The sequence below is a fragment of the Grus americana genome, chromosome 3, assembly GCF_028858705.1.
Source record: "Grus americana isolate bGruAme1 chromosome 3, bGruAme1.mat, whole genome shotgun sequence".
Taxonomy (NCBI): Eukaryota; Metazoa; Chordata; class Aves; order Gruiformes; family Gruidae; genus Grus; species Grus americana.
This window is the reverse complement of record NC_072854.1, coordinates 26,481,817-26,505,734: the sequence shown is the minus strand read 5'-3', so window position 1 is coordinate 26,505,734 and position 23,918 is coordinate 26,481,817. Positions and strand designations below refer to the sequence as shown.

General features: G+C 42.0%; 1 protein-coding gene across 1 annotated transcript in view; it reads right to left on the bottom strand.

Annotated features, from left to right (window-relative positions):
* LRRC1 (leucine rich repeat containing 1) overlaps positions 1-23,918 on the bottom strand; it is a 77,051-nt gene that overhangs the window by 30,996 nt on the left and 22,137 nt on the right. Inside the window, exons 3-4 of the mRNA XM_054821488.1 lie at positions 12,782-12,860; positions 9,683-9,772 (exon numbers count right to left, since the gene is read on the bottom strand). Of these exons, the coding sequence (XP_054677463.1) occupies positions 9,683-9,772; positions 12,782-12,860 (169 nt within the window). The remainder of the gene's footprint in view (positions 1-9,682; positions 9,773-12,781; positions 12,861-23,918) is intronic.

Sequence of the window (23,918 nt, the reverse complement as noted above, 5' to 3'; positions counted from 1 at the left end):
CTGACAATTCATTGAGAATCTGACGTTTAGTAGCTTTTTTCCCCCAAGGAAATGACAGAATTAATCAGGCACTAGCCAGCTCTCAAAATGCCACTTACTTACTCAGACCATAAATATTTGAAGGTACAGCATGCACCTTTGGGACAGGCTCCTGCTCCAAGTCACTCGCAAAAGAAGCCTCTTTCTCTCACCCTCTCTTCACTGACTGCAGAAAGAGTCTGAAAAGACCAGTCTCCAAACTCCAGTTCCTACACCAACCATATCCTGGGCTGCATCAAAAGAAGCGTGACCAGCAGGTCAAGGGAGGTGATCCTGCCCCTCCGCTCTCATGAGACCCCACCTGGAGTACCGCTTCCAGCTCTGGGGCCCCCGACATAAGGAGGACATGGAGCTGTTGGAGCGAGTCCAGAGGAGGGCCACAAAGATGATCAGAGGGCTGGAGCACATCTCCTATGAAGACAGGCTGAGAGAGTTGAGTTCAGCCTGGAGAAGAGAAGGCTCCAGGGAGATCTAATTGCAGCTTACCAGTACCTGAAGGGGCCTACAGGAAAGCTGGAGAGGGACTGTTTATGAGGGCAGGTAGTGATAGGACAAGGGGTAATGGCCTTAAGCTGAAAGAGGGTTGGTGTAGGTTGGATACAAGGAAGAAATTCTTTACTGTGAGGGTGGTGAGGCACTGGAACAGGTTGCCCAGAGAAGTTGTGGATGTCCCATCCCTGGAAGTGTTCAAGGCCAGGTTGGATGGGGCTTTGGGCAACCAGATCTAATGAAAGATGTCTCTGCCCACAACAGGAGGGTTGGATTAGATGATCTTTGAAGGTCCCTTCCAACTCAAACCATTCTATGGTTCTATTAAATTAAGTGCTTAAACCTGGGTGGTTTCAAGAGCTTCTGTAGCACGCACCCCTTCCCAGAGTGAACAACCACTTCCCTGTTCTTCCCTGAGTCCGCCCTATTTCACCCACACGCAGTTACTACACCTGCCAGCACCATATCCTGCCTCAGTGTCTAAAAACCAGCTCCATGTAGGTTTTTGGTGTAATGACATTTCCAACACAACAAAAGCAATATTAGCTTTATAGGGAAGGATTATGCTTCCTGAATTTCCTAAGGTTCAGTTAATGTATAACCATGTAATTCATGGTCTATATGCTCCCAGTATGCATTTTGCCCTCCTTTTTAAAAGGTTCAACACTCCATGCTTATTTTTCTTCCAACTACTGCTTAATGGTGGCATATAATTAGACAAAGTTACCATGAAAGAACCTTAACATTCATACCCATTATACAGTAACCTACAAATAGTAGAGACTTGCAGCTAGTTTCCTGTTTTCAAGAAGATTATTTCTCAAAAAAATCTAGCCTAAGCTTAATGCACTCCCTCCCCACCCCCACAAATGTGAGTTTTAACCACTCTCCTGCCTCTTTCTTTGGTTACCCTTTGGTTATGGAAACCTGTTTTACAGTGTGAATGATAAAGAAGAGCACTGATGAATTTTTGTAATATTAATTGGATAGAATTAAAGAGAGAGACCTTAAGCCCACACCATGCAATAGGGGAGAGCGATTTTTGCAAATTCTTAGCTACTGAATTCCAGAAATTCTTACGTGAGCCAGAAATTACAGGAAGTATTAATTTCCTAAATGAGGGCACTTATCCATCTCAAAGCAAACTATCTTCACACATGTGAAGTCCTACAGTTCAACCTTGGAATATAAGGGATGCTGTAAAACAACTGCAAAGCAGGGTAACTAGATTTAGTTTTGATTAAACTGTTATTATGTGTCACCAGTATTGTTAAAGACCATTCCTCCAGAAGTCATCTTTGAGACCATTCCCCCTCCTCCTTTTTGGAGGCAAAGCAGCTTGAAGTAACTTGCATCTAAGTTAAACCCTATTGTTTCCTCTCAAGTTTAGGTGTACAGTGTGCAAGGGAAAGGCACGTGAGGCTTTCCTTAGCAGTCCGCTTCTGGAGTCTGACAAGCAGGACAGTACTCTAGTAAGAACAATTCTATTAAGAACATCTGAAAAGTAAGGATGATGTTCGTAACACTTGCCATTTTCTACAGAGCTGGGAAAAGTGGACACAAATTATGGGGGAAAAATGCTCCTTCCTTGGAAGACTGATTTTAAATAGAAAGTAAAGTTGATGATCTTTTCATCCTAGACTTAAATGGCAGAGAGACTCAAGACAGAGGAAGAGCATTTGCATAGTCAGGTACTTGAATTGTCAAGACCATTAATTGGGTTGTAAAAAGCAACAGATCTTCCACAAGTGAAAAAAGAAGGCTAAAAAACATTAATATCTTATCAGCCACTAACTGGATGAAAGACTAAACAGATGGCCAGTAGTACAAAAGTCACACCCAAATTTTAAAAACATAGGAAAGTTCTACAGTTTATGGCCAAGGAATTCCCTAAGTATAGTACTTCCCTACAGAGGTAGTGTAAGCTGCTAATTAAGACTAGTTTTCTATATAAGCTTGATTTTCAAGTTGCTGAGATCAGTTCTACTCTCTCCTATAGAGACAGCAACGAGCATGGTCCAAAAAATGGACAGGAGGACTGAACTCTCTATGACCTTTAGAAGGCATCATTAAGAAGAGAGAGATTCGTAATTATGGCTCAGCTTGTTCACTTTTGAATGGTTTAACTTAACATTCTCCCATTTGCTTATCAAGATTACTAAAACTGGTTGGGGAAGCTAAGCCAATTCACTATTACAACAAGATTTCGTTTTCAAAACGTCTCCCATTCCACTCATGCAATGTCAATCTTCAACGACTTAAAAAATGGAATGACTTTATTTCAAAAAAATACTGCTAAATATATGTTAAATATTTCTTCCTTGTGTAACATATGAGATGCAACATCTCTTATTTAAAGGCCAGATGGCACTGCATTCGCTATTACATTGTTAAACAGTGTTGCTGAAATAAACTTTCAAGTTCCTTAACGTTCGTTTTTGCCATTTAGCAAACAGCTGTGATTAACACTTTGGCATGCTCTACCTACTCAAACTCTGTAAATATTACTTGGCATGCTAAATTCAGATAAGCCAGAGTGAGAGCTTTTAATACTATTTATATCGGCCCAGCCAGACCACCTACAAACAGTCCTCCTCCTGTGTATTTGCAAGATAAGCCTCCCCATCACTTTTGTTGTATCATGTAAGACCGTACTTTAATCGGACATTATTATGCTAAACCTTAGAACAGAATTACATTGTCTTGTTCCACACAATTTTAAGAGCATTTTCCATTCTATGTGGTGCTACCAGATGTGTAATCTACACGTGGGACATCCCGGCATATACTAGGAAGAACACAGTCAAGGACTGGCCCAGGAATCCATTCTCAGAATAAGCATGCCATTCTGATCTGCTTCTGGATCACCTGCATTGAGCGCATCATCCTTGCCTCTGAAGACCTTTTAGTCTCCAGCTACTCCTATTCAGATCAAGATTAACGATTCTGAGTTCAGAAGTTGCTGAAAGCTTCAAAACCTCTAGAATTAAACACACACATTCATATATATAAAAAACACCACTACACTCAGTGACTTTGTTTCTCTAACACAAAATCTCTGGATATTTGTGGTTCCATGACTCTTGAAAACCATGCCTATAACAAATCTTTCTGCAAAACAACGCTCTTAAGTGCAGTAACATTTGCTGTATTCTTTTCATTATGTTCACTGTCATAATGAAGTGCCTATGTCAGCATTCTACCTGCTAGCTGCAGACATTAAGAGGAAAATTTCTCTGCTTACCTGGTAATTCCCTTTCAGTAGTAAGGTCCACAGATCCATTCAGCCTGTTTGCAGCTTGGGGGTAAACCAGACTCATCAGTCATTGGCATCAGAAGAATATCCTTCCCGTGTAAAGAAATTCACCCCTCCCCACATCAAAAGTTTCTAAAGCTAAAATATAGCTATTCTACTCTCTTGCATCACAGACTGTGCACTTCTCTGAAAAAAAAAAGGGAGGGGAGGGAGGCTGTGAATGATGGAGATACTACAGATCATGATATTACTACGATCTTTTGTTGAATCCTCAGGATTTGGAGATAATGTCCAAGTAGAAGACCATCCGTACACTTTAGAGTGGGGGGGGGTGGGAAATCAAGGCTGCGTATGGCAGAGAAAGCTTTTTTTATTCGCCATGCTAGAGTTGTTCAGGCAGGGAACTTCCAAAACACTCTACCTGCCAGTCAGTAATAATCTCACACTCTAAACCTTAGCTTCCCAAAAAAAAAAAAGGGAGAGACAAGACTACTGAAAAAATGGTGAAAGCTAAAAACTGGATATGAGTTAGATGTTTGGTGTGCTGATGGGCAGCAGGCCTTAAATCATCTTTTAAGGCACAGTAGTGAAGCTCTGTTCTGCTTCACCTGGTAAAGAAACTTGTTGATTTTGTTGTCCCCACAAAGTTTGACAGATAACTGTCTTTTTCAAATACACATTTCATGCTGAAAGGACTGGTTTTTTTGGCCAGGGCCGATTCCTTGTGAAGCACCCATCTGAGAGACCAATGCTACATTAAACATCAGAGACACACATAAAAGGCTTTCCAAAGGAGGTACCTGGACTTTGCTCAAGCCTAAGAACCACAAATAAACAAGCAAACATACAAAGCTGACACAATCTCTCTTCTCTTTCTAGACGTTAAGCCATGAGAGCACTGTACGGATCTCTGATCTTTGCTGGTGAAAAGCCAACACCACAGTGGGCTGGGGCGGAGGGGGGGAACTAACCCCGAAGCCAGCGCTACAGAATGAACAGACAGGGACAGAGAAAGTGCTGGAGACAGACAGACATTAGATTATTCATACTACTGTAAAGTACGCCCTAGGAAGTCTTACAGACAAACACCCTGATTTACCCAAATACCCAAACATAGAAAGGCTCCGATTTTTTAATTTCAGTAAAAAGTCGTGCCCTGTGTTTTGGCTGTTACACAAATAAGGAACTATTGAAGAAAAATCCTGGAAGCAAGTGGAAATTCCTAAATGCTACCCACGCTGGGAGGAACAGGTTATGCTTGCTCGTTGGGCAGCTCTACAGACACACACAGTCCTGCAGAATAGGCAAGGAAATTAGACTTGCTCTCACTAGACTGAGAAACGCTGTAAAAGACACTCCCACTCGCAACTTAAATCGTGGAACTTGTTTCTCCAAATGGTTCAACTAGCCAACGGGACAACTCCTGCTCCAAGCTGCACCCACCTAATTATTAGCTAAAATATCTCACACGCATTAATATTCACTGTTTTACTCCAGACAGCAATCATACCACAAGTTAAAAGAACACAAATCACAGAGAAACACAAAAAATAGCACTGATAATATTAAGACATCTAGTCTGTTATCAAGTCCTAAAGCAGTGTGTCACACATCGTTCTAGTACGCCTTAAAACAATACAAGAGCTTAAAAGAGGAATGTTTCGTCTAACAAGGGAAAACTTTCATCACATATACCAGTACTGGATAAGCAAACTGAAGTGGTCATAGAGAAGAAGAAAAGTTGCCGTGCATTGAGCATGGTACAAGCAAGAGGAAAGACAAAAGGTTCAAGGGAGGCCTTGCTTACGTTCTTCAAACATCCAGTCAGGACCCTTAAAAATACTCCTTATGGCAACACAAAGGAAAAGAATAATATAAAAGCTCTGCACAGAAGAATTCTTAATGGCATAGTAAAAAATATTAACAGCAACTCTACATAGCAATGGCTTGAACAAGTTCAGACACTGGCCTGGGACAGTGAAGCTGAACATTGGCATTCATCTTATACATCAGGCCATGTGAAAAACAGACTGGATATCCAAATTCATGAGGAAGACACACTTCCACTAATGGTTCACAGGAAGGCAATTCGCGTCTATTATCTGCCATTAGGAAGAACTTCCCAACTAACCTTCAAAGTATTGCTGTTTGGAAAATACTTGCCATTACTTTTGTTGCTTTCCCCATTTAAGACAGTAAGGCAAGTTTGCAGTGCCACAAGATTTTAAGTGGGTAGCTTTAAAAAAAAAAAAAAGAAAAAAAAAGAGAGATACACTAAGTACATACTGATCACTGTACTACATGAAGATGAATTTGAGATTTCACTGACTGTATTAGGCAGTTTCCCAGACAAGAGTATATGAGACCATAACAATTTAGGACGCATTTCCCTAAGTTTCCACATGCTCTAGTGGCCAGAAGACCAGCAGCAAGCACAGGGGCTTCAAGTTTTTTCCCAAAACAAGCCCAACTGTAGTAGAATAAGTGACCAGTATATGTTTGTTTGCTTACTATTTGACAGATCACATACAGAGCACATAGGTCCAGCCTACTCCATCAAGTAACACCATGGATTATTATCCAAAGCACACAGAAACACCAGTAAGGCATTTGCAAACATATCCAAACACCTCTAAGAGCCTTGCTTGGTCTGTTCAGCCAGAAGGACACAATTAGCATTACTTTCTTCCTAATTCCTAGCATTTTTTAGGTCCCAGCAAGTGCAGAGGGAAAAGAACAGAGAAGGAAACAAAGAGCGCAAGTAGGCAACCTTTGGAGAAGCCACAGAGCATTTCACTGCTTTTGCCAAACACAAGGCGGTCAGCTGCACCATCAAATTCACTTGCAATAAATGACGAAAATTTTGTGAACTAAAAAAGGAAAGCTGCACTTGGTAGCCAGACTGAAAAAAAGAAATCTATTACAGATCTGATGCTAATAATTTGATAAAATTCACTCCCAGAGGTAAGTGACCCATAAGGACTTCAGGTTGCATATCTAATTGGCTACAAACAAGACCTCCCAATAACTTCCAACCGGAACCAGACAGGATCGCTTTCTCTCCGTCACCAAGACATTCCCCAGCAGACTTCAGGAACAGTTACATTTTGGGTGGATACTCCATGAGTTTCCCTCGTGTTACGTTAATATTCTTCCAAGTTGGAAAGCATGCATCTTTAGCCCAAGCTTACCATTGACTTCCCAACTGCCATATTCCCACCTGTCTGTGAATACCTGATGAGCCCAAGACAACAGCCCCACACATTTGCCTCTGCTTCTTTAAGCATAAATCTCATAGCAGAAATTTCTACTAATGAGATTAGTGTTTTTGTAAAAATACACTATTCATATTCCAGATAGCTAACGTGGGAGTGCTTCCCAGATCAAAGCAGGAGTGTCAGACTTGACTAAAAGTCTAGCCTTCCAGGAGAGCTCACCAAGACCACCAGGACAAGCATATGGCTCTTCACAAAGCAAGTGAGGACCCTCGGTTTTTAGCTTCAATATCGGGAATCAGATACAGACTTTGAGGGAGGACGGGTTACGCTGCGCCATTCTGCAACAGCCCACATAGGGCTGAAATAGTATCACAGCATTTCCCTGGACTGCTTAGGATCAGTAACAGGCCAATTTTTACCTTTATTCTTGCACAGCTCCACATATTGACATCTCTACAAATGTCTGGTATCCTCATTTTAACCAAAGTTGTTTCTAGTCATTTGCTCCAAAACAGAGGTTATCAGCACTTTACCAAGTGACAGGCAGGACAAGCAAGAAGCCAGAGCCACCACAGTCAGTGACCTCTCAGGGAAGCCAGCAACCTTCCTCTAGCTACTGTCTGCAAACCAGCAGTCCACCTCATGCTTTGGGAATCGTTTCAGCTTGTCACATCTCTTGTACTCATTTTCAGAATCAGGCAGGATCCCAAATTTTTGCCCTCAGTTTTCAGTAACCACAAAGTCTGAACAAGCCTGTTCTTAGCTGCCAGCGCTGCGAAAAGCTGCATGAAGAGTTTTCTGAACTTTTACAGAAAAGGAAAAATGTCACAAAAGCCCCGGCCCATGCAACTTTTAGGTAAGACTTTGCCACAGTCACTGGGCACACGTTAGCTGTACCTGTTAGTGCTTGCGGAAGGTTTCAAAAGACATTTTCCACTTCTGTTGCTGCTGGAGTGGTGCCAGCCGACGGCTTTCATACCCATGGGAAGTGGCTAAAGCAATGCCAGTCTGAACTTGACTACATTGCAGGAGTTCTTAATAATAAGATCACTTCTTGAGGACTCCTCTGTTTAGAAACAGCTGGGTTTTACTGTTAGGGACTATGCTGACTCCCTAAAGAATGCATGTTATAAATGTTCCACTCTATGAAAGGATGTCCAAGATTAATAAGCCTCTACTGATATTTGTGACTCAACATCTGAGTTACTGCAGCTGTCTGAAGAAAGATGTAAGTGGTTCTCTACATGGCAACTTAGAACAACAATATGGGCAAGGTAACCATAAAGGCAGGTGCGGATTAAAAAGGGGGGCAGGGAAGAGAGAAAAAAGAGAACAATCTGGCACTGCAAGATATTTCAAATTCTCTAAAATCATACGTTTCTCATCAAAAAGTAACAAACTATAACTTTTTCTGAGTTAAAGTATCTTAGGTTCTGTGAAGACTATTACTGAAGCTGAAACAGCAAGTTTGACTCTTCAACCTGGAAAAAAGCACCTGGGGATACCGTAGCAGAATTACAAAGGCATTGACAGCAGATCAAGTACATAGGGATCAGCTGCTCGCTGCCTCTTCCAAGGTACGTAGAGCCAGGCTCAAAAAAAACCCAACAGCAAATCAATGCAATGAGTAATAGACCTGTGCAGCTATTTGCCAGAGGAGAATACTGAAGGTGGCTACATAAGCTCAAGGAGAAACTGGACAAATACATGGAAGAGAGATTCCTTATGTGCTACCAATGAGACAAACCAAAATCCAAAGCTCAGGAAATCCTCTGAACCAGAAATGGTCAGGGGACAGAAAGAGGAGTAATCAAACATATGCTTTGCTTCTTAATCTTTATTAGGCATCTACTTACTGCAACTGTAGAAGGAAGCTGGGATAGATGAGCCTTTGATCTGAACCATTCTAACATATTCAAGTGAGGAGACATGGAATTACCCTTTTTCCTTCAAATTGGAAGGGATACCCTTCTCTCCACTAAGAGGACAGAGATTTCCCTTCTCCAAGCGTAGATGATAGTTTCAGTCAAAATGAAACAAATAAACTATGTTCACTTTACTTTCCACATGTTTCCACCCTGGAAGTCTGTCTTTGCAACCCCGCTCTACTTTCCAGAGTTAACAAACACATCTTAAAAGTTTATCAAATATCATCTTAAGAGCTGTTCCATGAGTTTTCATCTCCACAGCTCCCACTGGCATTTTTTTCAGAACCAGACTGCTCCTATAGTTAGGAACCTTCTAATTTCCATCCTGATCCCAGCCAGCTTTTACTCATCTGTTCTTGTGCCAACAATTGTCTGATTTTGAGCTAAGCTGCAAGCTCTCTGACACATTCACAATAATGGATCAATGGTCTACTACAATGAAAGAAAGCAAAAGGTCAGATCTGCATCACAAAACACCTATTTAATTTTGCACCTAAAATTCCAAGTTACTCCAAATCCCAGAAAACAGAGTTGAAACGCACACATGCTTCAGATTCTGCATTAGCCTGCTTACGTCAAGTGAAAACGGAAAGGGACTTTTCTTGAACAGATCCCTCAGACTGGAAAGAATATAAAAAATAAGCACAGACCTGTAAATAACTTTATAGGTATATTACATATAATTATGCAAGTCATTTATACAATAAAGAGAAAATTAATTAAGATAGTAATAAAGTATAAAAAAAACTTACTTCCCAATGTTTTCAGGTAGTGCTTGCAGAGAGATGTCATTTACTGAAAGACACGTTAGATTCTGTAATTCAGGAAAGCTTTCGGGCAACCTATGGAGATATTAATTCAAATCAAGGACTTCCAGCAGAAGTATTCACATTCATGTAATACATACTGGAAAGGAGAACATGTAGTGGAAAAGAAGAGTCTATTTAGCAAATATACACAGAGGGAGGCATGCCCAGACTCCAGCATGACTCTCAGAAAAAAAACCCAAACACACAACACATGACTTAAAGACTTTAAAGTTTCTTCTGTGTCAAAGAACAGGTAATATCCCTGCCTCCTGGCCCTCATCATCCCTGCCTCCAATTTGCAACTTTAAAAAGCTATAGGGCTTGAGAAAAAAAGTTACAGGGCTAAGCATTTTAACAAATTTTAAAAATCAAACATATAATAGTAAAAAGGGTTTTTTTATTTTCCTGTATCATCTACATGGTAAAATAATTAAACGAATTATTTTTATTCAGGCTTCAGTTACATACATGCTTACAGCATGGGCATTTTGCATTAGCTACTAGGCTGCTCTTCAACTGCTGCTTTTTGAAGAAACAGTCTGTTCGCTAGGAAGACAACGTTCTGCTGTTACAGCATTTCACATTTACTGGTTCACAACAGAACAGCATGTAATGCCTCCCTTCTTACACTACAAAACGCAGTCATAAGCAAAACACTCCCAAAGTTCCCAAAGCCTTTAGGTCCATCACCCGATCGGTCTTCTGCACCTCTCTGTTTCCACTCCCACGGACGGATGCCTGTACCGCTCACTGGCATCCAGGTTGCACCAAGCAGCTCAGTTTGCAGTTGCACAGGAGACAGCGTGGGGTAGAAGGGGCAATGAGGCAGAGGAGGAGAAGCCCCTGGGCCAGCCATCTGACTTTGCTCAACCCCCAGAGCATGCAACCTAAACTCAAGCTGTAGCATTTGGTTTGGTTCCTGCTCTCCCCCTCACCGAAGGCACACAGTATGACCTGCAGGCAACTAGCCAATATCTCAAAAATGTGAGCTCCATTTAGGCTCTAATGGGTTTAAGACTGGAGTTAAACGGTTAGATTATGTTTTGGTCAGCTCTGAAGAAGACAGGTAGTTGAACTAGCTGATCATTGTAGGTCCCTTCCAGCTGGAACTATTCTATTCTATCTATAGCATGTAGTGGACTTCCAGTCTCATCTACAATAAATGTGCCTGCTTTTTATTAATATAAACCTGAAATAATCTGAAAACAGCTGGGAAGATGGTCTGCCAGACACTTTTAGTGCTGCAGGTTCATCAATGATTAAGTTTGACAATGAGGCAACATAGTGTATTAGTGGTAGGACATTGATTGGGAAGATCTCCAACTGGCTTTTAAGCTTAGAGGAAATAAGGACAAGAATCAATGTCTAAAAAAAGTTCCAGGATATCACACAGGAAAGGAAATCACTACTAGAGTTTCCCACTCTGCTTGGGCAAATTAATGCCAAAACCTATGTGCTGTCATATAGGTAAAACTGAAATTCTGGATCTCATCACAGAAAATACCTGGCAACCGTGTGTAAACAGTTTCTGGTATCTGTGTTTTCTAACTTAGCAAACTGCTTGGAGTGATGTTTTCCAGGACACACATACACTTCGGAGCCACTTTATCAAGAATTTTTAAAATTCCCTTAAAATGTCAACAAAGAGTTGTGAGATCTATTTCAATGCCATTAAAAAGCCTTTCAACTCTTTTGTTAATTCCGCTCAGCTGTAGCTGTGCATTACAACTACTGTTTAAGGAAACATATTACTTGGGCCTCAGGCCTTATTCAGCACACAAAATGGAGAAAGGTAACTAGCACACCACTACAGACAATTTTGATTTCAATACCATGAGATGCAGCTCTGAGCTTTATGTACTTCACACTGATACTTGGGAAGAAGCTGTTTGGTGTCCCTCACCACTTGCGTATCTAAACATGAGTTCAGCCTCAGTTTGCTTTACCAGATTTTTGTGGTATTATTATCCTCACTGTACAAATGGACTACAGAGGCACAGGGATTAAGATCACAAGTGTCCTTTTAATGCTCAGAGATGTGACTTTCCAGAGAACTTAGGACATGCTATGAGCAATATTCAAAGTGCACTTCTGAAGAATCTCAGCTGCGCACGTGGAAGAAGCCATCTTGCAAAACCACTGGAGCAGCTTAAGATATCACAGACACTCTCCTGTTTGTTAGCACTCCTGCACCCCAGCCAGCCAGCTAATCCTGCAAGTATTCCCAGCCCATCTCAGTGCAAAGCAAAGCAGGTCAGCCAGCGCCCACTGTGAATACTCCGGCTTATGCGACTTGCTCAGCATCACAAAGGAGCTCTGTGGCACAGGCTGGTTTAGGAAACAGTTCTCCAAATAGCTTTCAAAAGCCTTAACTAGCAGATCACCTCTTCCTTGCTATCTCCAGCCTGATTTCACTAGATAAATTCCAAATTCTTCAGCAAATCAAACAGAGAAATGTAAACAAAACTCCTCTTCCATAGTAAAAGCATGCATAATCCCCAAACCACAGCTTCGCAGAACACAGACCGGCAGCAGCCGTAGCAGCCACCAACATCTGCAGTGCATTTTTGCCACATGTTACTGCATGCCACTGTGTCCCAATTGATGGGAGGGTGATGAAATGCTAGTCCAAGCTTTAATCATTAGTAAAAGCCATTATCTGCAGCGGCTGATATAAAGTCTATTCCAAATTGTCAGGCACCTGGGTTTGTGCCAATGCATTCGTGCTAACCACTGCCTTATCTCTCCCAAGTATGGGCATGGTTTTCCTATGCATTTAAGAGGAGGAATGAAAATTATTTAAGAGACAATCAGATTTACATTTTTCCTGGTTGGCTAACAAATTTCATCCCCTCCCAGGAAAGATGCACATCACTTCTTAAATCTGAATTTTTGCTGCAGTCTCTGCCAGAGATAGACACTGTTGGCAAGATTTCATAGAGATCCTAGATCACAATTTTTAAGGGCTTATTTAAAATTGTAATTGTTACAGCAAGATTGTAATTCTGGTATGGCAAGTACTAAGAAGAAGGTGGAAGTTACCTAGTCAGTGGATTCCCACTGAAATCTGCTACCTGTAGTGCTCTGCAGAATGAGATGCTTTCTGGTATTTCAGGAATATCTGCAGAAGAAAAAAAAAAAAAAAAGGAAAAAAAATCGTCAACGACTGTACCGCATCTACACTGAAATTATTGCCCCATTACATTCAGTAATAAGCTACTGCAAGGAGTTATCTTTGTATCTTTCAAGACATTTCAACACGTAAGTCTGCTTCACATCCAAGTACACGGCTATCGTGGCAGATCCATTTTGTTCTTTTTCACATCCCTTTTCCCCCTCCTGCTCCACGCTCCTGATCCTAAACTACTCACCTGTCCTTGGACTGACCTTTATCAGCCTCTGCCCATCAAAAAAACAGACTTTTTATGTGCTTGGACTGTCCTAAAGAACAAATTAAAATCTGAACCTCTTGTAATTTCATCAATTCACACCCACAATCTGTGTCAGCAGAAAGTACGTGGGGAGGGAAAACAAGGGAAGGCAGAAGAGAATGTGCAAGTGTATCCAGTTGTAACATACACTCAGGGGGGCAGAACCAGCCTCCCTCACACTAAAGCCAGGTAATTTGAAAATATTCTTCAAATTGACAGGTCCCAAATAAGTGCTAGTACACTGTTTTAGATTGCCAGAAAGTAACCAGAGATATTTGCATGTGAAAACAGGTATTTTTTTCAAGTATCTTCAACATAACACATTTACCTACTAAAGTTAGGCATGCCATCTTAAAAATAAGCCTGCCTTCTGAGCCTCTTACGTCAAGCTGCATTTCCACGAATAGGCTGTGGGTCTTCTGTGTAAGTCCTTGCTTACTCATTGAGATCCAGCAAAAATTAAACAAATGTGACTGGTTTCCTTGTTTAACAACTTAGATTTTTACAATTCATTTTGAAAAGATGCAAAAAGAAAAAAAGGCAAATCTTAAAGTAAAAATCAGACTTCTGTTTCCAAGTTTTCTCCTATTTCCGGTTTTTTTACAGAGCATTTCATCTACTCCATCTCCTCTTCCTGGTGTTCTCATCACAAACAATACTTCAGGAAATGTCTTTATTTTTCTCATGCAAGTGGTACCACTAACCTCAGCAGCCAGCGATCTAAATATGTTGAAAAATATTTGGAAATTAGGTCTCTTCCTACCTAGCTGAGTAACTCAGAATTGACTACCCATGTATTTCATTCAGCTCTTCTCCCCAAAAGCTGTGCAATGGAGGGAGGAGGGAAGGAGGCAGGAAAATACCTGTTCATCAGGTTCATTTCTTGCCAGGTAATCTGAGCAAATGCATCTATTTTGAATGATTCCCAGCTCAGAACTGAACCCAGAGCCAGCAAGAACATCTTCCAAACCCACAGGTCACCTGTTGTGAATTATCAACAAAAGGGTGGTAGAGGAGCACCTCCTGGGAACCTCCTTCTGTTTCCTACATGACTAGGAAGGGCTGGAAGGAAGGAGGGACATGGGCACCCCCAAATGGGTTTCGCTCCATCCCAGGAGGTGCTTCCTCTTAGAATGGAAGCAAATCACTCTTGCCTCATGAACCCCAGTGCTCCCAGTACACTCACCAGGCACAGCTTTGAAAATATTGGGGCAGATGGAGAAACAGTTCCTAATCATAGAATCATTTTGGTTGGAAAAGACTTTTAAGATCATCAAGTCCAACTGTTAACCTAACACTGCCAAGTCCACCACTAAACCATGTCCATAAGCGCTACATCTACACGTCTTTTGAATACCTCCAGGGACGGTGACTCAACCACTTCCCTGGGCAGCCTGTTCCAGTGCTTGATAATCCTTTCAGTGAAGAAATTTTTCCTAATATCCAATCTAAACCTCCCCTGGCACAACCTGAGGCCATTTCCTCTTGTCCTATTGCTTGTTCCTTGGGAGAAGAGACCAACACCCACCTGACTACAACCTCCTTTCAGGTCGTTGGAGAGAGCAATAAGGTCTCCCCTCAGCCTCCTCTTCTCCAGGCTAAACAACCCCAGTTCCCTCAGCTGCTCCTCATAAGACTTGTGCTCCAGACCCTTCACCAGCTTCGTGACCCTTCTTTGGACACACTCCAGCACCTCAATGTCTTTCTTGTAGTGAGGGGCCCAAAACTGAACACAGTACTTGAGGTGCGGCCTCATCTACTCATGATTACGAGCAGCTCTGGAGCGGTCTAATCACTAACCCTAGAAATACACTGCATATTCAGAAAATATATTCACTGTTACTAAATATCAAAATAACAAATGCAAGGGGTGAATACTCACAGTGCGAGGCATCAAACAACCAAGCTGTGCTTCCATGACACCAAAGCCACCTAGAGCAAGGTTTGCATGGTGCGGTGTGCGCAGCACAAACAGTTCCCTCCGTACACTTGGTGAAGGAGAATAAAACTACTTTTAAATCTACAAAAATCCTAAGGCCTACCAACAGCAGTAGTTGCCCCATAAAATGGAATACGTGACTTTAGAGACTAAGTCCCATCAGAGATGTTTTATATGTTCTTACCCACCCACTCCTTCATAACAGCTTTGGTATTTGAGGGGAAACAGTTGATCTTTCCTAGAAATCGAACAGCAATGAAATAAATTCAGAGTGAAACATTAGGTGAGGCCTTCGAGGTTAGAAGGGACAGGTCACACAGAGTCCCCAGATCAGGGCAGCTTGCCTCACAGAAAGACCAGACCACATGTGAGGACATCAGCCTGGCACAAAGGCCAGATAGGTGAGGGACCCTTGTGCAGGGGGCATCAGGCTGGAGAGCAATCAAGCCTCGTGGTCAGGCTCTTCGAAACCTCTTTCATCTCTTTCACAAGCCCAAATCCAGCACAACACGTGCCAGTGATGCAGTCAACAAGCAGATCTACGAAGAGCCTCAGAAGTAGCCATGAAGCTACCGCACAAGCCACAGGGCTCCCAAATTTAAATTGGGGACACTTGAACAACCAGTCTATTTCAAAGTGTCACGTTCAGAAGTGTCTCCACTGACCTCACTTCAGGAGTCAAAACCTCACACTGTATTCCTCTCATATGGTAGTGACAAACAGGTCTGAATAGTGGCATTTGAGTAACAAAACAAATCTTTAAGAGTGCCTGATTAAATGATGACCTTAAAGTGACAAATTTTCATAACACTCTAAGCACTTAAAAGCATTTGCCTGTCACTAACACTCCAGAAAGTAAAAGCACTGACATCATTGCAGGGACATTACTCTGTCTGGCAAAACAGATGGCAAAAAACCTAGTACTTTTTCTTTTTTTTTAATTAAACACTCATGGAGAAGCATTCACTTTTGAAAGGGTGTTTTAAGAAACACAAACAGTACACAGAAACAGAAAGCTTCCCTTTCCCTACATAGAAATATACATAAAATGAAAACAAAATCAAAACTGCATTTACAAACAAAGCTGATGGTTTTACTCATTCCAATCCTCTACGACTGAGTGCTGCCTGTGCAAGACTGATTTTGTACTACAGGATTATTGAAGACAGAGGTCCTACATGCACTCAACAGACATTGTTACTTCTACCTTGCATTACAATGACACTGATACTGAGCTCTGCTAACCAGCAGCAAGTAAAGATGTATGGTATCCACCATCTGGTCCTCATACCATCCTTCCCTGGATAACTACCTGGAAAAGTCCTGAAATGGACATCACTACTTCAAAGCTTCTGAGGCCTCAGAATAACTCATTTCTTTGCAACCAAGCCAGTGTCCACAACTTTTATACATGCATATACGTACACACACGCCCCTTTCACATACAGATACACACTTTCTGTTTGTGTGAATCATTCTCCCAGATAAAAAAAAAAAAAACAAACACACCCAAACAAAAAGCCCCACAAAAATCAAAGCTCAAGTAGAAGTAACTATCCTAATTTGTTTGGGGAAAAAAAAAATATATATACACACACACATATAAAAATGTAATATATAAAGCAGAAGATAAACTTAAATCCTCAATAACAGAGTTTCTGAAACTAATCATGCTACTGATTTCCTCCCCCAATGTGTCATTTCATTGCCATATTGCAAATAATTTCTCTTCTACTTCTGTATGATAGACTATGAAAACCAGAAAATACATCTTCTCAGCAAAACTATTTTGATAAGCTTTTTCTGTTACAAGTATTATCTGTAAAAGCCAACAAATATCTGAGCTAAGTAAAAATTACTCCAATACAAGATAGTACCTGAAATAAGACAGTATAGGCACTGCTTATAGCTTGGACGCATTTGCAAATTACAAAATCTGTTGTGAAAATGAAATGCACTTTCCCAGTCTAGATATTCCAGACTATGAAGTCGCTACACGAGCAAAAAATCTTCAATAAGAAACAGTAACAGGCACAGGGAAAAGAAGGGAAATTCCATTTCTGCATTAAGCCTGTTTTTTTGCACATAAAGTGCATTTTGCTCCCCACATTGATACTTTTTCTGTATCTGATTTATTTTTCTCTTCCACCTAACTGGACAAGGGACAGATAAAAATTCAGTGAAACTCTTTAAACTGAGGATCATTATACATTTAGTAAGTTCAACAGCGTTGAAATATAACTCGTTTTAATTGCAAGGCATCTTAAAAAGATTTCTCAGGCAAAAGACAACCAAGTTAGTAGCAGATACTTTATCTCTACATGTGAAGACTACTGTAACATTGTGTTGAATAAATGAACTCAGAAGAGAAAAGGCAAGGAGCATTTTAGTATACGACAAAAAAAATCTGGAGTGATTATTATAGCAGAGAAGATGATGGTCTGTAATAGAAGCATTGACATAATCAACTGAAATGGAAGAGAGGATATTACAATATATAAACAAGTCCTCTGTCTCTTGATGGATTAAGCAGCTTTACCATTACTGATGACTACTCAATTTCGTTACGGACGTTAACATGCACATCTCTGCTACTATCAGCAGAAGTAAGGTTGAATGCTTTTCTTGCCACTGCTGGATAACCAGCTCAAATCCTACTTAAATATCTAGGATTCTTCTAATGCTACACACTGATGAATGCTCTACTTTTACACGATGCCCCAGATGTTGTGGCATACAGATTGTGCAGCATTGCTAATAATGAAGCACAAGCCCTGTGACGTGTGACAATACAAATACACCGGCAGCAAAAAGAAGTGGTGCCAGCAGAAGTGAATGGAAAGCAAGCTTGGCAGTCATGTATCTAAGAGGGCATATCCTCCCCCTGCCCCGTTCAAAATACCTCTTCAGATCTTTATCATTCTAGTTCACACGAGAACTTGCTAACAATCTAGCAAGTCCTGTACAAGTGACTTAAGAGGTAAGTTTGACACTAGGGAATTCTGTACTGTCTGAATGAGAAAACGACTTCTAAAAATCCTTTTGTTTGGTGCTAATGCATTTTTAATTTTTTTTGAAGATTTTTAAAACAGCAACATTTCTCAATCCCTATTCCCCTACTTTCCTTCTTCTGATGGCTGGGAGGGTGGGGGAGAAGCCAGCCTTCGTTTTAAACTGATAAAACCTTTTGTGTGGTACATTTTTACAGCATTATATATCAAATTTCAAGAAATGACAATATTTTTTTTGTTGACCCGAAGGCTACACAGCCAGAATCCTTTACACATTCTACAACAGTGAACATAATTTCTAATACCTAATCAATATCAAGACAGCAATGGCCAGGAAGGTCCTAGGCTGCAACAGGGCTACCAGACCAGGGCTACTCAAACAGTAGACTCTAGCTCAAGTAAAAAGTATTTTTACAAGAACTTAGCTGAAGTCTCAGATGTGCCACGTTCCTGAGGGAGAGTTCACAACGTTAAAGAGCCTTTCAGGGAGCAACTACGGGATGCTGTTGTGTTTTCCAGCTATGAAAGCGACACAGAGCACTGTGCTTTAGGAGGGCTGGAGCTGGCACACCCCAAACACCCCAGCAAAAGTCAACTGAATGGTCCTGATCTAGACAGTCACGGCAGAAGGCCCACCACCAGGTATGCACAATGCAGGCAGGACACATTCACCACATAGTGATTAGTAATTTGTTAATGTATTAAGCAGTTGATTAGTTTATACCAAATGTATACCCAGGAAGCCCATTCCAGACTCAAAGACTGTGAATTCATGCAGCACTATCCCTCAGGAGAGGGCTAACCAGGGGCAAACCAGATCCCATCCATCCAATTCAATATGCAGAATTTTCCCCCGACTCTTCTCACATATATAATATAAAATATCTACTATAGCATATCTATCTCACATACACACACAAAAGGTCCAATAAAGCATTAAGCACTGCAGTGCTCGAGTGATTTATGAGCCTAGAGGTTCTCTTCCCATTTTTCATGGAGAATCCTCTGTGCCACCTGCTGTGGAGGGGTCTCTGGGATGCCTGCCCTTGGGAAAGCTCTCTCACCCAGCTCTCCACCTCCTCCACCTTCCCAACATGGGGGGAGGAAACCGCCCACTTAGTCAAATACCTTGCAAGAAAGAATTTGTGGTGCAAATATTTGTTTGTCCTTACAAAGGGCTCTTCAGCTGCCAAGGCCAGCTGAGTAGGCTGTTGTCTCGCGGACGCCACCACCACATCTCTCTGCCCTCCCCAAAGCAGCCACGTGCAGCTCCCAGAGGTTCCGTCTCTGCAGGGGGAAAGGGATGGAGGAAGGTCACTCATCCTCTCTCTCCATTTCCACATTAAAATCATGACGTACACAATGATCTGACAGGCTTCTTTTTTTTCCTGTAAACCAGAAAGTTTGCTACTAGCCCTGAAGGTTGCAGTAATCAACTTCTTTAGGTAAATGTTACAATTTCTGAGGCACAATGTGACAGGAGTCACATGGTCCTTGCAAAGTCTATGAGATTAAGTGGCTCTTGTACAGGTTGTAACATTTTCCTCTTCAAGCTTGGAGACTGAGGATATACAAAATAGAAGAGAGAGGGCTCTTTTCAGACCTGTCTTTACAACTTTAAGGAAAATTCACAAACAGGTCCAGGTTGGGTTTTCTCAACTAAATCCCTTATTGTATAATTAACAAGAAACTGAAGCAAGGTACGCATCTCATTCCTCCTCCTCATCGCTTCTGGACACATCTCTTTTCCAAGGGAAGAGAGAAGCAGGCAAAAAAAATCCTCACAACACTGCATTTCATGGATATTAAGTAATTTACTTGAAAGAAAATTGTGTGAGGACATAAAAACAAGCTGGTTTTTGAACACATAGCATGTGGTAAATCAACAGACTGTCCTTCTCAGCTGCAGGAAGATGCAGTAACAGAGGATGAGGAGCTGTAAACTGGAAACATGAGGAAAAAAAAGGCGGCGGGGTGGAGCTCAAAGATCGGATGACAAGGAAAAAATACTTCCAGGTGAATTAAGTGGAAGAGCCTGAGTTCTGCAAGGAATTTAGGTCCTCTACCTTTTAACTGATACATGCAAATGAAGAGTTAAGCTATGCTAGGAGACATTTTTATAAGGATTTCCATCTTGGACCTCAAGGCTAGCAGGAATTAAATACTTTTAGTCTGAGAAGCAAGGAAAAAAAAATTAAAAATTAGTAGTCTACCTATGAAGCTGTGAGTGACAGAAAGTGCAGTAAGCATTTTACCAGCAGACTTACAGATTTATTGGATTAATTCTTCAGTAACTTCATAGTCATGGTCTCTAACCTTCTCAACAAAAAAGAAACCAAAATCCAAGCAACACTGTGGATAAAACAACTAACAACGCCTGTTTGCAAATTGCCATTTTATGGTCTCTAATCTAGATTATTCAGAAAACGAAGTATTTATTTTATGTCACTCCCATATGGACTGCCTGATGTTTAACTCTTTAGTTGATACTTCAGCAGGCCAAAGGTTTCTGTCTCCAACTTGTACTGCTGCTTTCAAAAAAAAACAAAAAAAAAACCCCAAAACAAAAAAAAACCAAAAAAAACCCCTACCTCTCAAATACCCCCAAAACCAACCACCTCCCCAAAAAAAACCAACCAAACAAAAAAACCACCTTCAAAATCCATAGCCTTCTTTTGAATTTAGATGAAGCCAGAGGTACTCAATAACTTTTTTGCCTCAGTTTTCACCAGCAAGTGCTCTAGCTACACTGCCGAAGTCACAGAAGGCAAAGGCAGGGACTGGGAGAACAAAGAACTGCCCAGTGTAGGAGAAGATCAGGTTCAAGACCATCTAAGGAACCTGAAGGTGCACAAGTCCATGGGACCTGATGAGATGCATCCACGGGTCTTGAGGGAACTGGCAGATGAAGCGGCCAAGCCACTGTCCATCACATTTGAGAAGTCGTGGCAGTCTGGTGAAGCTCCCACTGACTGGAAACATAATCCCCATCTTTAAAAAGAGAAAAAAGGAAGACCCAGGGAACTACAGGCTGGTCAGTCTCACCCCTGTGCCTGGCAAGATCACAGAGCAGATCCTCCTGGAAACTATGCTAAGGCACATGGAAAATAAGGAGGTGACTGGTGACAGCCAACATGGTTTCACTAAGGGCAAATCATGCCTGGCAAATCTTGTGGCCTTCTACAACCAGGGTTACAGCGTTGGTGAATAAGAGAAGAGCAATTGATATCATCTACCTGGACTTGCACAAAGCATTTGACGCTGTCTTGCATGACATCCTCGTCTCTAAACTGGGGAGATGTGGATTTGACGGATGGACCACTTGGTGGATAAGGAATTGTCTGGATGGTCGCACTCAAAGAGTTGCAGTCAACAGCTTGATGTTAAAGTGGAGACCGGTGACCAGTGGCGTTCCTCAGGGGTCAGTATTGGGACCAGCATTGTTTAACATCTTTGTCAGCAACATGGACAGGGGGATCAAACACATCCTCAGCAAGTTTGCCGACGACACCAAGCTGTGTGGTGTGGTCGACATAATGGAGGGAAGGGATGTCATCCAGAGGGACCTTGACAAGCTTGAGAGTTGGGCCCATGCGAACCTCATGAAGTTCAACAAGGCCAAGTGCAAGGTCCTGCACGTGGGTCGGGGCAATCCCCAGCACAAATACAGGCTGGGCAGAGAATGGATTGAAAGCAGCCCTGAAGAGAAGGACTTGGGGGTATTGATTGATGAGAAGCTCAAAGTGAGCTGGCAATGTGTGCTTGCAGCCCAGAAAGCCAACCATGTCCTGGGCTGCATCAAGTGTGACCAGCAGGTCAAGGGAGGTGATTCTGCCCCTCTACTCAGCTCTCATGAGACCCCACCTGGAGTACTGTGTCCAGCTCTGGGGGCCCCAGTACAAGAAAGACATGGAGCTGTTGGAGCAAGTCCAGAGGAGGGCCACAAAGATGATCAGAGGGCTGGAGCACCTCTCCTATGAGGACAGGCTGAGAGAGTTGGGGTTGTTCAGCCTGGAGAAGAGAAGGCTCCAGGGAGACCTTATAGCAGCCTTCCAGTACCTGAAGAGTACCTGAAAGGTATAGGAAAGCTGGAGAGGGACTGTTTACAAGGGCATGGAGTGATAGGACAAGGATAATGGCCTTAAGCTGAAGGAGAGTCGATTTAGATTAGATGTTAGAAAGAAATTCTTCACTGTGAGGGTGGTGAGGTACTGGAACAGGTTGCCCAGAGAAGCTGTGGATGCCCCCTCCCTGGAAGTGTTCAAGGCCAGGCTGGATGGGGCTTTGGGCAACCCGGTCTAGTGGAGGGTGTCCTTGTCCATAGCAGGGGAGGTCAGAACTAGATGATCTTTGAAGGTCCCTTCCAACCCAAACCATTCTATGATTCTACGCGCACGCAAGTACGTTAGCAGAGTGTCCTTTGGAAAAAAAACAGTTAAATCTGGCAGAATATACCATGATGGAAAAATCCACTCTTCTGTAATCCATTTAAAAATAATGCCTTCTAAACTTCTCTAATTAGATTATTCCATCATGAGATTTCACTTATCTTCTCTTTCCCAATCATAGTCGACACTTGCTGCTTCTTCCTTCCCCGCCCTGATGAGCCTTGCTCAGTGACAAGGTCCATTCTTTTCCCTCTCACCTTAGTTCTCCTGCTGCACATAAAGCTCACCTCCTCCTCCAACTTACCAACATCACATTCATTTTAGTGATACAGATTCACAAATTTCAACTTTAACATCACTTCTTCAAAGCAAGCAAGAATTTCTCCACCTCCGTGGGATTCTGCAGTGCTCCAGCATATAAATCAATTTGCAGTACGTGTTTTTCTTTCCTTCCCAGTACTCTGCTTTGTACATTGATCCCTAAACTTCATGCGTAAGACACAAAGATGATAATGTTTTTTAAGCACAGGTTTTAAACTAACCTCGAGGGAGGGAGATAATACAAAGAAAATATATGTCACTAGAAATTACATGTGTCAGTAAACAAACAAACAAAAAACCAACCACCTAACAACTCCTAGCAAGCAACCATCTACAAGAGTGAAAAATTCTGTTATCTCCAAGTCTGCAACAAGGGAGCTTTGCTTTCATTAGCACAAAAAATTAAACAAAAAAACAAAAAAAAAACCACCAAAAAAGAGTCACTGACCCGACGCAGGTTAAAGCTTAAGATCATCTGCAGTAGTGCTCTACCACCATACCAAACCACAATGGTCTCTGGTGGGACATCCCATGGCTTTCAGGTGTTCCCAACCAGGGTTGCAGTAAGCGCATTCACAGGATGCTTTCTTGTACCAGGTAAGACGTGTCCACTGAGGAGTGAGAGCAATTCTTGCTTGTCCATAAGTGCTCACCTGGACACAAATCGGTTCAGAACACAAACAAACAACATCCAGCAGTTGCATATGTTAACAAAAAAAATGGATTTGCCAACTATACTGCCTCTCAGCACAGCTTGATGGCCTTCCCCACCCCCCCCCCCGCCTTGTCCACCGAGCAAGAAAGTGTCAATTCACATTTATTTCTCAGCATTCTGGGTTTTGCTATTTACCACCAGACTTGTACCAGCACATTCGTGTCAGGGCAGCTGGTGGCAGGCAGAGAAGAGGAGGATTTCACGGAGGAGATCTCTGCTCAGCTGCTGTGGAAGTGCAGCAGAGGTGGACCGCCAGATCTGAGGTGAGAGCACAGGGCAAAAGGCAGCCACTGCTAGATGCAAGAGCGGAGCGCATGTGGGGCTGCAGGACAGGATCATAAGACTTAAAGCACTTCTGCCTCATTAGCTTATGT